Source organism: Amphiprion ocellaris, chromosome 16 (genome assembly GCF_022539595.1).
Source record: "Amphiprion ocellaris isolate individual 3 ecotype Okinawa chromosome 16, ASM2253959v1, whole genome shotgun sequence".
NCBI lineage: Eukaryota > Metazoa > Chordata > Actinopteri > Pomacentridae > Amphiprion > Amphiprion ocellaris.
In genome coordinates this window covers 18,446,397-18,463,276 of record NC_072781.1, presented here as the reverse complement: position 1 = coordinate 18,463,276, position 16,880 = coordinate 18,446,397, and the positions used below count along the sequence as shown (strand labels likewise).

General features: G+C 40.5%; 1 protein-coding gene across 2 annotated transcripts in view; it reads right to left on the bottom strand.

The window, feature by feature from the left end:
- cdh23 (cadherin-related 23) overlaps positions 1–16,880 on the bottom strand; it is a 203,543-nt gene that overhangs the window by 147,693 nt on the left and 38,970 nt on the right. For both annotated transcript variants that reach the window (XM_035955484.2, XM_055018533.1), the window contains exons 4-6: positions 8,791–8,933; positions 8,426–8,473; positions 7,953–8,045 (exon numbers count right to left, since the gene is read on the bottom strand). In XM_035955484.2, the coding sequence (XP_035811377.1) occupies positions 7,953–8,045; positions 8,426–8,473; positions 8,791–8,933 (284 nt within the window). The remainder of the gene's footprint in view (positions 1–7,952; positions 8,046–8,425; positions 8,474–8,790; positions 8,934–16,880) is intronic.

The window sequence follows — 16,880 nt, the reverse complement described above, 5'->3', positions numbered from 1 at the left end:
CCCCTGGACTGGAAAGGATGTACAGAAAAATGGTTGTGCAGGCCCAACAATCTCTCTGACAACTCACTTAAGCAGCTATTTGCCCTGAAAGGCTTCCTGAAATCTGTAAATGAATCATCACTCATGGACCACAATAACTTCACTTACTTCTTCAAGAATGTGATCTCCAAACATCAAGGCTTGTATATGGTGAATTTATGCAGATAAAAGATTACACCTCCTCTCGCATACACACTCATACAAATAAACCCCATTAGTGAAATGCAGAAACTGAATTGAAGGGACTGTTTCTGCATGAAATATGTGAACAAACAGCTGGTAAACCGCGCTGGGTCTGTGGATAAATTGGCCATATGCACTGTATCGGCATTGTTTACAAAATGGAGGAGTTAGTGTAGGAGTTAGATTAGTTTGTAGAGGATGATCATGTTGCTATGTTCTAATCACTGCTGTCAGACATAATCATATGACAGATGGAGAAAGATCTAAAAATTCTATTTAACAAAATTACAATTTCCTGTTTCAACACTTTCTTTTTAACTTGATTTTATTGTTCAATATTAAAAATACGAGGCAAAGGAGCAACTTTTTTTTTAAGCTGTCAAAGACTGCAGCACAAGTTCTTAATTGAGGATACTTGTTTGAGAAACACAAACTTTTACTTAGAATTAGATCCCAAAGTAGCATATCTGTATAGTAGAAATGGTGCCTGAGGTGAGCAAATTATTGACTGCTTCCCATTTAACCTTCTGACTTACCCATTTTTTTCTCTCTTTCTCCCTAAATCCCTCCATCCCTCCCTATGGGGCTCAGGGTCTTAGTGTCAAGCAGAATTCTCTTTGAGGCCTGCGCCTGTCAACCAGCCACCACTCAGCTCAGTAACCACGAGATTCAATTACACCATAGGAGAGACCAGGAGAGATGATACTGAAATAATTATGGGCTAAATCCAACTTCTAGGTGGCAGAGTGTGTGTTTGTGTGTGTGTGTCTTGTTGGTTTCTGTGCAATGTAAGTGCAGGGTGACCGTGTGGAAGTCACACATATTTTATGGGTGTAATTTCAAATAAGACTTTCTTTTCTAAGTTTCCACACACCATGCAACTGCAAAGACATTAGTCATCCATATCATGTAAGTGCTGCTGAAATCTTTTTTTTTGTAACCTGGTAAACAAATTACCTTTAGATGCTGTAATCTGCTAAGGTACAGGGCAGAAGGCTATAAAAGATTAGGGATTGAATTTCAGCTTTCAGAAGTGAACAAAGGCAAAGAAGAAAGGAATATAACAGATTCATCTATGTTCTACCTGACAGCGACAGAGGGCACATCAAATAGCAGGTGCCTCTGTTTTTCTGCCAGAATCCACATCAAGCACTAAACAGCTCATTCACAGGCATAATAGGAGCTCTCAATCACCCTCAGCCAATATTACCTAAAATATGAGTGCATTTCAGTGTGTGTTCAGTGCATGAAATTCTGTCATACTATTCAACTCCAAATTGTTTGGAGGAAGTATTAGCCAGAAGTTGGAGACTGAAACATTGCTGGGTTGATTTAGTCCCTTCTACAAAACTGTTGTCTTTGTGGCTGTGAGCAGTGGACGTGCTTCTTAAACAGACAATTATTGAATGAATAAAAGGAAGTTGATTATTTGAAAAAAAAAAAAAACCATCAACAAACACGTTAATAGTCGGACATTTGTTTTGACCAGATCAAGTTTCTGACCAGCAGTTCTGTTTCGCTTCTATTAAGGTACTGAGCTGTTGGCTAGTTTCACTGTAATTTCACAGCCTTTACATAACTGTCTTTACTTAACTCTCATCTTGGTCATTATGAGGATTAACCATACATGCAGGTTCTTGTTTTATTTTTCTTTTCTTTTTCCAGAAAAGTCTTGGCTAACCCACCTACACTACTGTTCAAAAGTTTGGAGTCACCCAGGCAATTTCATGTTTTCCATGAAAACTCACACACTTATTCACATGCTAACATAATTGCGCAAGGATTTTCTAATCATCAGTTAGCATTTCAACACCATTAGCTAACACAATGTAGCATTAGAACACAGTAGTGATGGTTGCTGGAAATGTTCCTCTGTACCTCTATGTAGATATTCCATTAAAAATCAGCCGTTTCCAGCTAGAGTAGTCATTTACCACATTATCAATGTCTAGACTGGATTTCTGATTGATTTAATGTCATCTTCATTGAAAAAAATGCTTGTCTTTCAAAAATAAGCTATTTCTAAGTAACCCCAAACTTTTGAACGGTAGTGTAAATTTCCTGAGATTTCATATGCTGTTACTTTAAATTTTTTTATTTGAGTGTTTAGATGAATGAAAATATAATGTGTCATGATTAGTCTTTGGTGCACAAAGAAAACAATGGTATCATTGGAATGTTTTGCTGTATGCAGGTTGTACCTACTATTTAACCTCTCTGATATGGATTATAGACATGCACTTTTATCTGACTTGCTGCAGTAAATACTTCGAGACCAATTCAGCCTAGAAGAAAAGATGTGAAATTGGACACAAAGTGCCTCCGTCAGGCTCTACATCATCTTTTTGAAACAAACCAACTACAAAAACTTTTTTTGGATCCAACCAGAATGGAGGGATTTTCTTTCTTTAGATGTCTCACTTTCACCCAAGGGGTTTCCACCTTGGCCAGCCCTGTTCTATAACATCAGCCGTAGTTCATCAGAGCTTACTGTAGGTTAGAGAGGGACATTGAGATATGGCTGATAGAAAATAGAGGCTGAGGAAGGATTTGCTCACCTGCCTGACATACCTGAGAGACAGTAAACAGATAAAGTTTGGGTATCTATCACTTGGAGGCTCTTGCCTGTCTGCCTGTTTGCCAATACGTTTAATCCATCTATGTGCCGCATTATAGCGCTGGTCTGAAGTCGGCTATACAATCTTGTGTGCATCATTACTGTGTTATCTAAGGCAGGATTCCACTGCACTGCGTATCTACTGTAGGGAGGGATGAATGAGAGTATTGGCAAGAGGATGAAAAAGAGATGGAATTTGAATTCTGCTACTCTACAAGTGGATGGGCTGAGCAAAAAAATAAATAAATAAATAAATAGATTAAGAAAACCAACAAAGTTATACTGTGCTAAGGTCTCTAAACTAAGTATATATAATGTCTTTAAACTTTGACTAAATACATTTGTTTGAGGTGAATGCCATAGAGAAAGTTAGCTGTGGAGGACAGATGAGCCTCAGAAACAGGTATCTGAGATAGAAAAGACTGCAGAGAAAGAGAGGCCGAGGAATACAAGTGAGTTCAAGAACAGAAACTGAGGTTGTGGTCAGGGGAGTTTATGGAACTGCAGGAGATGGCATGCACTGGGCATAGTTAGAGAAGTTGTTAGCGCTGGTGTCTGATATTATCACAGTGGCACTGACAGAGAGACCAACTCCCAGTGGGGAGTGTGAGGGTCGGACAGCTGGGGGGAGCTGAGCGAGGGCTGTTCTTTAAGTCATGGCTGGTCTCACAGCTGCTCAGAGAGCAGCTCTGTATGCCGCAGATGCACACTTGGCAAAACATTGTGAGCGAGGGTTTTCTTTATGGAGGACTACCTGTCGCGTTTAGGGAATGTGAAAAACACTTCTCAGTATGTTGCGGCCTCGCTCTATCATCTCATCCAATAATGGATTTGGGTTGTGGCCCATCTGCTGTTCTATCAAAACATTATTTCTGCTGATAGTCGTCGCTCTTTTGTATCCAGTCTTTGCTGCTGGCTGCCTGAGTGTGTGGATGCTGTAAATCTGGCCAGCTCATTAGCGCTGACAGAGGGAATGCTAGCCGCCCACCTGCTCCCCTTCACCCTCTTTATGGCTCTACAAATTAAAACGACATTTACACACACTCTCCCCCACTCTCCCTACTGCACTGCTCACCTTGCCACTCACATTGCTTTGTCTGTTCAACGCTGCTAAGGCTCACTTCAGAACACCTCCTACTCTGACGATTCTTCTGTTTCAGCAACACTTAAGCACCTTGTGTCATTCTGTTTATTACTTCGCCAAGGAACGCGGCAGAGTTATGTGACGATTGGCGTTGGTCTGTCTGTCTGTTAGCAACATTAGTCAAAAATGGATTAACAGATTTACATGAAATTTTAAGGGAAGGTCAGAAATGACATAAGGACCAATCGATTAGATTTTGGCAGTAATGCGGCTTATAGTCTGGATCCACGATTTCTGTATCATTGATGATGGCACAAAGTCACTGTACCTATGACAACAAGTGAACACTACATCAGCTGCCTGCTGACGATCACATGATTATGATCCTACTACAAATCGACCACTGTGAACTTATCCGTCGGAAATGATACAAGGAATGAGAAGCCTTGGTGGAGTACTGCACTCTCTACATTTCTAGTTATGTCCTGAGTTCCATTGCTTGTGTTAAATCTCATTATCTGAATACAGTCCTTCTGTTAATACTGACTCTTTTACTGTAGTTTCACCACTCTATCATTCTTCACATCCATCACTGTTTCTCACCTTTTTCTTTGTGCACTAAAGTTCAACAGCACTGTCTAGTAGTGGTGATGGAGCTCGAACCCCCAGTTACTGAGGCACGTCCAGCGAGTGACAGCATGATGAAGTGATGTCGCAGCATGTTTGCTTTGCCCGGTAGAGGTCGGTTAGGGTCACAGAAGTAATGAGGCCATAAAAATGCACGTAACGAAAGTTGTGGGGAAATAAGATAAGATGGAGAAAAGGGTACAAGAAGGGGAGACATGCCACAGTGAAGAAGAAACTGACTGCTGCATGAACACAATTTCCAAAACTGGAAAAGGCCTAAAGTGGAAGAGGCACAAGGCTTAATAAAGAGCTCTCTGTGTACGAATTGGACTGTGTGCTGAATTCTTATCGCAACACATAGTCTAATACATATGAATGTATTTGCTGTGTCTCATTTATCAATCAGAGCACACAAGCCATTTCAATGAGATTTGTGATAAAACATGTTCCATCTGAATCATACTGGGCTCACATACACAAGGTTTGCATGTCTTATTTTGACTAAGTTGTGGCTCATTGTTACAGGCTTTGGCTATTTCCAATGTAAAGTAATGAGTAATAAAGACTCACAGAAAAAAAAAAACATAACACATGAAACTCAGAGAGGTTGCTCGGTAATATTATCTTTTTGAAAGGCAGAATTTGTCCAACATATTTCTCAAATTGAAATACAAAAGTGACAGTTTACTTATCGTAGTAAACTCAAAACTCCTAACCCCCTTTTACCTACCTGGTTTAACTTATGGAGCTTTTCTGACAACCTCAGAAACTCTAAGTATTAATGCCATACATTGAAAAAGGAGCTTCTTCAGACTGTGACCCCTATTAATTCAGCAACCTGTCAATAAACAATGCCAATAACTGCAGCAACCAAAAACTAGCAATTAAAATTGAGAAACCAAAGAGATGAAATGCAGTTTTCCCAGAAGAAAACAACCCCAGGCTTCCAAATGAATACAGGCTCCAGAATTCCTCCAATAAACTACCCCGTCCAAGGTCAGTTTGTGTGCTTCTGATGAAGTACGAGTAGCCAGTTTGTAATTCTGGACAGGATGCCAGATATGTCGCAGAAAAACTGCTATAACTCTTATGGCCTCAAAAAAATAAAACACTAAACATTGACAGGTCGCTTGGTAATTTTATCTATTGCAGTGTGGAGAAAAGAAAAAAAAATTGTCCAGCACATTTCTCAAATATAAATACAGGAGTCACAGCCCTCTTCCACCGTCTAATTACCAATGGTTTACCAAATTTAAAGTGTTTAATTCCTCTTGACTGTATTAGAAACACATGTACAAAGCTGGAGGCAATGGTTAGCATTAATCAGCAAATATTTAGACATTTTGTTTCTCTGAAATTGAGTTAACATACAAGTAACTGATTAGGAAACAAACATTATAACACACATATAAATGATAACTTATGAGATTTCATCTGAGTTTGTTTTTACATTCCCTTCACTTATCATTAAAACCAACAACCTGCCAATAACCAACTATACCAACAGTAAGCTAAAACCAGCTGTGTTACCCTGAACCAAAACTGAGAATCGAAAAAGATAAAATTCAGTCTCCCAGAACAGAACAACCAAATGTTCCTCATAAAACATTTCTCTGACCAGGCTCTGGAGGTCCACCAAGAAACCGACTTGCCCAAGTTCAGTTTGTGCTCTTCTAATGAAGTAGAAATAGCAAGTTTGTGATCCTGGACAAGAGCCCAAATACCTTGTGGAAAAATGGCTATAACTTATGACCTCAAAAAATAAAACACTGACAGGCTGTTTGGTAATTTTATCTGCTGCAATAGAGAGAAAGACACAGTTTGTCCACCATCTGTGTCAAATACATCAGTGAGAAGAACACTAGCAGCTCATTAATAGGTATGACAATGAACACAAAACTCCTAAATTCCATAGTATGAATGGTTCAACAATTTAACCAGTGGAATTCCTCTTGATCACGTCAGAAATTGTAAGCCTGCACCATACACTGACAAAAGAGCTTCTTCAGACTAGTTTTTCATTACTCATAAGAGCCAAATGTCTCTAATTTTGACCCTACTTTTGCAAGACGCACACATGTACTAAGGTAGATTCGGTTTTAATCAGCAAATATTTAGATATTTGTTTCTCTGAAAATAATATAAGTAATTGATTATGAGTAGATTAATAACATAGTACTAAGTGATCCACCTTTGAGCAACATCTGAGTTTGTTTTCTCACAACATATTTAACAGCTTCACATAAAAAAGCTGAAATTCTATAATTACTAGGAAGGTAGGATTGACACAAGCAGTAATTCAGTGATGCAAGGGAACTAACAGTATGTGAGCGACGAGGGTCAAACACAGCCGTGTTTAATGGCTTTCTCCAGGCTAAACCGAAGCCTATTGTTTGCAAAGCTTGGAAAGTCTGCATGTGGACACTCAGTGAGTCCCACACAAGTGATTGTTGCAATGGCCTGAGAGAATCTTCCCTGGTGGGTGATCTAAACAGCCTCTTCTAAACAGGCCTTATTTCTCCCATTTATTTGCCTGACTTTATGGATTGGAGAGAGAAAAAGCCAGTGGCTTTGAAGATTTGGTGAAGACTCAGAAAGGAGTATGTGCTCAATATAAACACAAGACATGTGGATGTGTGTGTGTGTGTGTGTGTGTGTGTGTGTGTGTGTGTGTGTGTGTGTGTGTGTGTGTGTGTGTGTGTGTGTTTGCGTGTGTGGATTTCATCCCCTGTTTGAAGTCCTCCACTCCACTCTAGCAATTACTTCATATCAAGGATTAGAAGAGGGAGAGGGCATGGAGGAGACACATAGACACATAGATGGAAAGAAGTGAGAGCTGAGAAGGGAGGTAGCAGATTCAGAGAGAGGACAGAGAAGCGAGAGAACCTGAGAGGAGAATAGAGATTGAGGTCCTCGCTGGAGAGAGTGTTTTTCTTCCCTATAAAGGAGGCTATATGCACATTCTCTAAACATGAGCAACAAGACAACTCCTCAAATCGTGGGAAGATCACGGGTGCAGCAAAACAAAGCTATTTTCAGCATAGCAGTGACCAAACTGCACTATGAATAGTTGATGATCACCATAAATTTGATGGCACCGACATACAGTTACAACTGTTACAACAGTCATGAGGTGAATTTCATGCATGTTTTCTTATCATTTTGTAAAATTCAGAAACGAAAACGGTTTCCAGGAGCTATTTCTCAGGAAAATGTTCACAAGTCTTTCTGCTGGCATCAAAGTTTTGATGTCTACAAAACAACAAATTGAATAGCAACTGTTCTACATATGATGAATTTTCTTTTTACTTCAGTCTTCTTCGGGTCTTTGTTGTTTTTCCATTTGATAAAAGTGAATCTAAAACTTGGAAGTAGTAAGTTCATAAGATCTGTCATCCTTACCTCTGGAATGTTGACTGTGTAGGGCTGCCCATGGAAGTTTGGTGCATTATCGTTAACGTCTCCAATTTGGACATTTACTGTGTCTTTGACCACCTGAGGGAGGAAACACCTTGGTAAAACAGTTCCAAAGCCACCTCCACATATTTCTTGCCAGAGAATTATAGTCACTGAAAGTATGCATTAGGTACACTAAGCTGAGATTCAGAGTAAAAGAAAACAGGATGAGTGTGTGATAGATTACCCGCGGGAGAGAGTACGTTGGACGTCAGTATGTTTCAGCAACTAAATTGCATTGAGTAAGACAGGTGTCATGTGAGAAGGAGAGAAATAAGGCTGAGAATGAAAGTGAGTGACTGAAAAAGAGACGGATTGCGAGGCCAGTACTGTACGTGACGTGGTCAGTCTACATCCAGGATGTCAGCATGTAAGGCGATGTGTCACAATGGAGATCACAGTGCAAATCTGTCTCTTACCTCTTGGATGTCACTCACGTAGAATTCGACCTGCATCTCTGACTTGGTCTGGTGGAGACAGAGACACACATCAACTCAAACTTTGAATGGATGTGTAATGCAAAGAAGCAGTGCAAAAAATCCAGACAGAAGAGAGAAGGAGGATAGAGACAGACCACTCGGACCTCTCAGTCTTTTGTGCCGCATCTATCCTCGCATAGTGTTGCACTTTTCACTGCGCTTTCATCATTTGATAATTTACACTCCATCTCCTATTTTTAAAATTGTCCTGAGTATCTTCTCTTGTGTCTAGAGCATTTGCTTTGGTAATGTGTGAGCATGTGGGCAGCAGTTACTCAGGATGTGTGTTTGCTTGGTGTTCGTACCTCACGGTCGAGCTGCTGTCGAAGCCAGACCACACCACTTTCTTTGTTCACAGAAAAATACCTCATGGCCTCTTCTCCTGAAACTCCATACATGAGAGGCTCACCCTCAGGATCTTCTGCCTTCAGCTGGGCCACGGATGATCCTGCCAATGAGAGGGTCAAAGGTCAGAGGTCTCACAGAGTCCGAGGCCACGATTCAAAACAAGAGTTTGATTGATATGTGACCAATTTAGAGGAATAGATTGTGAAAGCGAACACAATTACAGCATATTCATTCAAATGCAATATTTTCATTACCATTATTCCTATTCAGACAAAAACTGTATGGGATTAAACAGTATTTTTTACATTTTTAGTTAGATGGCGTATTTAGCATCCATTACATACACATATATATGAAAGTGTTAACAAAGCATGATGATTTTGTCAGTCTTTTTTTTCTTGTTGATTTGCTTTTCATGAACATAATGTGTGGGGGGAAAAAAGAAGAAAAAAAAAGAGAGGAAATCACAGCCATAACCAATAGGGCTAAAGGAAGAAATTGTAACACTGCCAGGGTCTTTTTAATGCAAAGAATAAAGGTGGCATGAAAACACACCTACACACAGCACACATAAATGCAGTAACGTGCAAGGCTTGGAGCAAATGGTTTTTAATTGGAGCTACAGAGGTCCACAGGCTCCATTCATCACAGACTGCAGAGCTCAGACAAGCTGGCTAATCAAAGCCAGAGGTGGCGTGCCATCAGACTGGCTAATTCACCATGTGGACCTATGAGTTGAGAAGGTGAAGACTGTGGTTGGAAGTACAGAGGACAGTATGAAGGCCTGTAACCCGGTGAGGCAAAGCTCATTCCTGGCAACAGTAAAACTGCTTGAGCAGGGCTCAGGAGGGTAAACTGTTATCAGAGATACACAATGGACCCAAACAGTCATGAATATGACTCAATGACTCAAAATCAGAAATCATATTATTCAGTCCCCCAAACCATAACAGTCTCATTGAGAGCAGCCTTGGTCCTTTGTCTGTTAACGTGAAGACTGTTGCCAGATTTGGCAGTACTGTTTCATTCAGAGCTAACCTTCAAACCGCAGATCAAAAGTTCCCAACACTCTGATCTGGAAAAAGTCATTCACTTATTTTCTCCCGGTTTGACAGCTATAATAAAGCAAAAGTCGCTCTATCACCTCCAACTGGTTCAAAACGCAGCAGTTTGGCTTCTCACTGCTTTTAGCAGATGAAATCATATCACCTCTTTGGTTATCGCCACTGGATTCCTGGTTAATTTAGAATTATCTGTACAGTGTTAATCTCACATCTAACGGTGGCCAAGCTTTTGCCATCAGACCCCTCAGCTTTTGATCAACCTGACGTACACAATCACTGACTTCTTTTTACATTTTGCAGTTTGCATTTTTGTGTTTTTCACTTTATCTTAATTCTTGTGATTTTGCCTTAAGAGGATCCTGCTTTTGCTTTGTCTGTCAAAGCACTTTGTAAATTATATATTATTATTATTTATATTAATACATACATCCGAGTCTAGATAAACTAGACAGATGACTTTCCAGATTAGGAGGAATCTCCAGGAGTTCTTCAGAACTACACTACTAGTCAAAAGTTTGGACACACCTTCTCATTCAGTGTTTTTTATTTAATTATTTTGTACATTGTAGATTAATACTGAAGACATCAAAACTATAAAATAATACATATGAAAATATGTAAAAAGAAAAAAGTGTTAATCTTCAGTATTAATCTATACAAAATGTACAAAATAATACAAATAAATAAAAAGTATTGAATGAGAAGGTGTGTCCAAACTTTTGACTGGTAGTGTATACATGATTTCAGTCAGCTTTGTATTATAGGCACATGAGCCAGTGGAAGGATTTAAACGCTGTCCATGGTGCCGAGTTGTAGTGCTGAAGAGGTGAGCTCAAAACATTGCAACATGCAAGAAAACATTGCCACAGCATCAAGTTAGTCATACTTTTATTCTCACTTCTTCTACTGATTGTCACCATAAATCAAAACCTCTGTAACAGGCTGTTCCACACTGAAGTCCAAAAATATATTTTACAAAACAACTATAAGATGTCTCACACCAAGATGGGTTTAAGTTCTGGCACTTTCATTGTGTAACTTCAATGTGTGCATCTGTTTTCTGTGTGGGAACACTGAAGGTCTCGATTGTCAAGGTAAAAATGACTCACACAAACACTTTCAAATCCATGGCAACACTTGTGTTAAGACAGATGTAAACGTAAGTTTACATATAGTTTTCTTCCCTGCAATGCTGACCTCAAGTAATGCATGCTGGGATAGGCATTCAGCTACCTTTTAGTAACAACAGGTTATTGAAGTTGAATGCATGGGTGGAAGAGTGAATAAACTGATCATACACACATGCAATGATTGCATGTACAGCCACTTATACACTCGCGCCACCTCCCCTCTGTCCCTGCAGGTATTTGGTAAGACAAAAGAAGAAGTGAAGCCAAACTAAATCAAGCCTGACACTTGTGCACCAAACTGCTTAACACAGCGACCAATTAGGCTTCACAATCACACACCCCTCTCGTTTTATTAATACACCCCATTTTCCGATGAAAGGGTGGCAAAAATGACTAATTAATATAACGATTTATGAACCCCTCTCATTGCAGTCTAATGAGATTTATGCAAATTCAGCTGCTTTCAATATGAGTTATAATTTGGTTGAAGACGGTGCAAATTAAGCATTTTACCTCATAGTCATCAATAATAACATTTTTTTTTCTCCTCCTTTCGGCCTGCTCGGCTGTGAAGGAATTGTCTGCTCCATGTGGGTAGACGTGCACTTGAGTGAATTATAACAAATGGTCATTTGAGACTACGACTATGTATGAGAGCCACAGTCGTGTGGAAGATTAACTCCTGTTCTGGAAAAGAGAGGCACACTAACACCAACCTATTAGGCATATGGGTTGGATTCTCTGCTCCGATGAAGAGCAAGTATGCAATATGGTGAGCTGGCACATGTGCTGCGTGACATGATATACTATTTTACCTAATCAGCGTGCAGTTGTGAATTACTCTACAAAGATTTAGCAAAGGACTATATAGATCAATTTCCCTCAGTTTCTCTACATTTTCTCAGGTTTGTTTGAATCTGTTGTATTTTTCTCTTCAGTTTTTATTATCTATATATACACTGATCAGGCATAACATTATGACACCTGTGTAATATTGTGTTGGTCCCCTTTATGCTGTTAAAACTCCTCTAACCCAGTGAGACATGGACACAGGACCTCTGGGGATGTCCTGTGACGCCGGGATGGTGGCAGTGAATTCTGTGGGTCCTGTGGGTTACAGAGTGGGACCTACCTAGATCAGGCTTATCCTGGCACATCCCATGGATGCTCGATAAGATTTGGATCTGAGGAGCGTGGAACCCAGGTGAACACCTTAGCTATGTGGTGTTCACCGGCCACTCCTGACAAGTTTTTGCGCTGTGTTCGGGGGCATTGTTCTATTGAGGGTGGCAGCTGGTATCAAGGACTGCTGTTGCCCTGGGGATGGGGGGGTTGCTTGACCTGCAATGTTTAGGTGGGCGGTACATGTCAAACATCCACATGAATGTCAGGACTCAAGGTTTCCCAGCAGAACATTGCATTATAGCAAGATGATCGATGTTATTCACTTCACCTGTCAGTGGTCATAATGTTGTGGCTGATTGGTGTATATATATAATATAGTAAAACTGATGTGTCATGATAAGAACAGTTTATTTTGCTCTTAAAGCTGGAAATGTTTCTGCTATGGAACATCCATCCATACATTATCTAAACACTGCTGAATCCTCATTAGGGTCACGGGGGTCTGGAGTCTATCCCAGCTGACTTAGGGTGAAGGCAGGGGACACCCTGGGCAGGTCACCAGTCTATCACAGGGCTACATATAGAGACAAACAATCACACTCACATTCACACCTACGGACAATTTAGAATCACCAATTAGCCTGAGCATGCATGTACAGGGAGAACACGCAAACTCCATGCAGAAGGATCCCAGGCCCAGGCTGGGACATGAACAGGGGATCTTCTAGCTGCATTGTGACAGCATTAGCCAACGAGCAACTGTACAGCCCCTGGTATAGAACAGATTTGACATTATAATTATTATTAGAATTATTAGAATTAAGAAAGATAATATTGTTTTATGTTGTGGTAAATGTCAGTGTTAACATGAACAATGGTAGAAACCATGTAGTTAGACTTTTCAATAACGTGATGTTTGAATGTAATTGTGAAATTCTGGGCTTAAGTCTGGTTTAGACTAGATTAGACTTTGATCCAGCTTAGGTATCATTTTTTTTTGTGCCTCAGCTATGTTTCCCTTCACACCTGCACCTGTGTGTGTGTGTGTGTGTGTGTGTGTGCGCGCGCATGTGTGTGTGTGTGTGTGTGTGTGTGTGTGTGTGTGTGTGTGTGTGCGTGTCTGTGTGTGTGTGTGTGTGTGTGTGTGTGTTCTTGTCGACTTTGCATTTGCATAAAATACAAGGATTATCCATTGAATAGCTAAAACCACTTTATCCTGTAGAGGGTTGCGGGGAATGGCTCAAATGTCCTCATAGAAAGATGGGAAAATATGCTTCTTGTAAGGACATTTTGAAGTCCTTTCAGTTTAAAACAAATTCAAATCTAGGATTAAGTTTTGTTAAAGAGAAATTAAGATTTATTTTTAAGATTAGAATTAGGACTCTGTATTAATGATGCATTGAGAACTTGAGTAAAGAAGAGGGCACAAAGCGCTGAGGGTCAGAGTATTGGTTGGAGCACTGCTGTAATCACAAACACTCATAAGTATTGTAACACATATATTGTGTGTATTGTGTGTGTGCGTGTGTGTGTGTGTGTGTGTGTGTGTGTGTGTGTGTGTGTGTGTAGTGTAGGAATGCTTATCTGTAACACTGTGGCACCAAGCCCTTTCCCCTGACAAATGATGCTATTTAGCAGCAAGTGATGCCAGTATTACTGTTATGAATGATACAGTGCACATTAACATTGCCCCTCCCCTTCCCCTCTACTCTGCAACACTGCACTCATGACAAGAGCGATGGAGCTCGAGGAATCATCTCTCTGCTTCACCTTTCTCTCTCTCTTATTGTCCTCTGAACCTCGCACTTTCTCAGCAAATCTCCACTTCTGCTTCTGTTTTAAAGTAAAGTGAAACCAGACCAATCAAATCAGAGCCACTATAAAGCAAGGTAAGCAAACAAAGAGGCCTGGGGACCGAACCAAAACACTTTCTTACCATACTGTGTGGCTACATCTGGATAAACAGTTTGTGTGTTGTCCTCTCGGTGTATTTAGCTCCTTCATATCCAAAACCATTTCACATTACTGACAGAAGCAGGAGAGTATGTAAAAGAATGCGAGTAAATTTCCCAACTGATCTACTTAAGCAGCTCTAATAAATTTCACAGAATGACGCAAGTATAGAACACATATGAGGGTTTGTCAACATGGTTTAACTATTGAGGTACCTCAGGGAAAAATATATTGAAAGCATTCAGGTTTTAATAGTTGGAGGAGAAGGCCAGAGAATGGATGAAGCAGAGCTGAGTGAGAGCAAATATTAAAAGCTGGAAAACAGCGAAGTGAAGAGGAGGTGATATTATAGTTATATTAGTATTATAGTAGTAGTAACAAATGGTCTCCATTACTGTAAACACGACTCATAAAGTAAAATTTTTGTATAAAGACAAAGCATCGTTGCTTCACTGAGTCACAAAAACAGAAAATGGCAAAGCCTGGAGTGGCAGAAGACTAAAAGAGAGGAGGAAGAGGAGAAGGAAAGGAGGAAGACCTATACGCAGCAACACCTGCATGTTTTACTCAGCCAAAGCTTTTAGGGAAGGCGACGGGGCCAGCTGGGGGAGCTAAATCAGCCACGGGAGAACATCAATCCCTGCTGGATCAATAGGAGTCGCACGTGTTAGACGGGGACTAGCCTCGGCCCTGCCCTGGGGCATCAGGCTTCAAACAGAAAAGGGGCTGTAGGCCAAAGCCCTGTTTATTATGTTGGTGACATCTCCAGACCTCTCGTTCATCTGAGTTCTGATTCACTGGGACAGGCACTGTCAGCACTGCAATTTCAGGCATGCTGTGAATTATAGCGTTGAATTTTATGGAGCACAGAGGCTTAATGGGTATATGGGCAATGTTCAGCTGTCCACCACAGCAGGGGCAAACAAGAGAAAAGATGAAGCCACCTCAGAACAATGTTGAGAGCGAGTGACTGTGGAAGACAGCGTGGAGAGAATCTTGATCTTTACCTGCTGTGTATAAATACTTGATGGATTGTCTTGAGGCAGGGCCAGTGAGACTGGGGGCTGAAGTCATGTAATCAGCAGGCTGATGAGTCAGTGCGATGCCACTCATGTTACTGCACTGTCTATCCGCTGACAAAGAGAGCCTTCAAACACATCAGCAAAGCCAAGCTGAAGCCACGCTGTCTCACATCAATCACTCGCATCAAAAATTCACACAGGCAAACACTGTCTTCAGCTAACTGGCAGCGTGAGCTCATTTGGTACAGAGTATATTTTACTTTAAAGTGGAGCATTTGTCACTTTATGGATTACCATGTGAAGAAAAATTGAACATTGTACTCTGTGGAGAGAAGCATTAATGGAAAAGCTTCACATCTGTCACGTAGATGAGTTGTGATTATGAGAGTGTGACTCTAAGCTATAACACTGTGTACTTTTCAGCATCAGATCAATCAGGTCTGGGACAACAGGCACAGTGCTAAAGAGAGATCATACAAAACCAGGTCCTGTTAATTGACTGTATGCCATTATAACAAAAATGGGTCTGTTTCTTCCACATCAGTATAAGAGAAGGGCTGTGTGTGTTGGCATCTGGTTGAATCATTGCACTGAAAGATCCATACAGCCATAAACTGGGGAGTGAGGCACACTTATGCTTTACTGTTGTTAAAATGAGAAACAGGAATGTAGCTTTTCTGGTACTTGTAGACATTCAAAGATAGAAAAACTGCCTTTAACTTAAACACCCAAGGTCAGAGTGAACTTTACTTGTCTGTTCACGACTGAAAAGAGAAAATATATGCTGCATATTAGTATCGATCAAGCAGAATGCGATTCTGAGCCAAAATCCTCTGCAGTCATACCAGAGTATGACCCTTACACTTTCAGTCAATCTGGCTCATATGAAGCACTTTGAGAGTAATTTATGAGTCAGATTCCATCAAGGGATTTAAGTCACTGTTTCAGGCTCATCTTTTTAAGAGACCTCTTGGGGGCACATGCATTAACGTACACCTTCGCCTGCAGTCAAACACACAGTAAATTAATCTTTCTTCTCTTCCTTTAGAAATAAGATGGAAATGAGTTGAAATCAACTCATCACCACTCTCTCTGCCCACGGTGCTGTGTTAATGTCAGCAGATTCAGGTGGCTTCTGGGAAGCCAGTTGGATGTGGAAATAAAGTGAGCACATCTACCTGGAATGACAATATTGTAGTGGCCACAAACGGAGCGCTTGGACCTCCATTTCCATACAAAGAGGGGTGTATGTGTTCAGGGGGCATCTTTAATACCCGAAGAGAGGATGCATGCAGGTAGTTTATATTCCTGTAGGAGGGAGACAGCCATGGCGACTGACAGTAAAGCCTTTTCCCCGGGGTGGTCAATTAGACAGTAAACAATAAAAAGAAAGGGGAAAAAAAGAAACAGCTCACTGATTAAGTTTGTAAGCCTTTATGTCTCAAGTAAACAAATGCAACATGTTTGGAAATCTGTACAACTTCTGTAGATGAGTAACATTTCCTTATTAAATACTGGGCACGAATTACAACTGAAGATTTTCAAAGGAGTTTATATTTGTTGGAAAAAGCAAATTTATCACACAGATATCCTCACAGTTGAAGAGTTCCTCTGAAACAAGACATTTACCACATTCTATCCCATTTTCCTCTCATTTATCCTTTCTCTATTTTTCACTGGCCTTCTCTGCTTTTTGTTTGTGAATTTATGTGCTTGTTGAGTGTATGTGTGAGCGCACACATGTGTTTTCGAC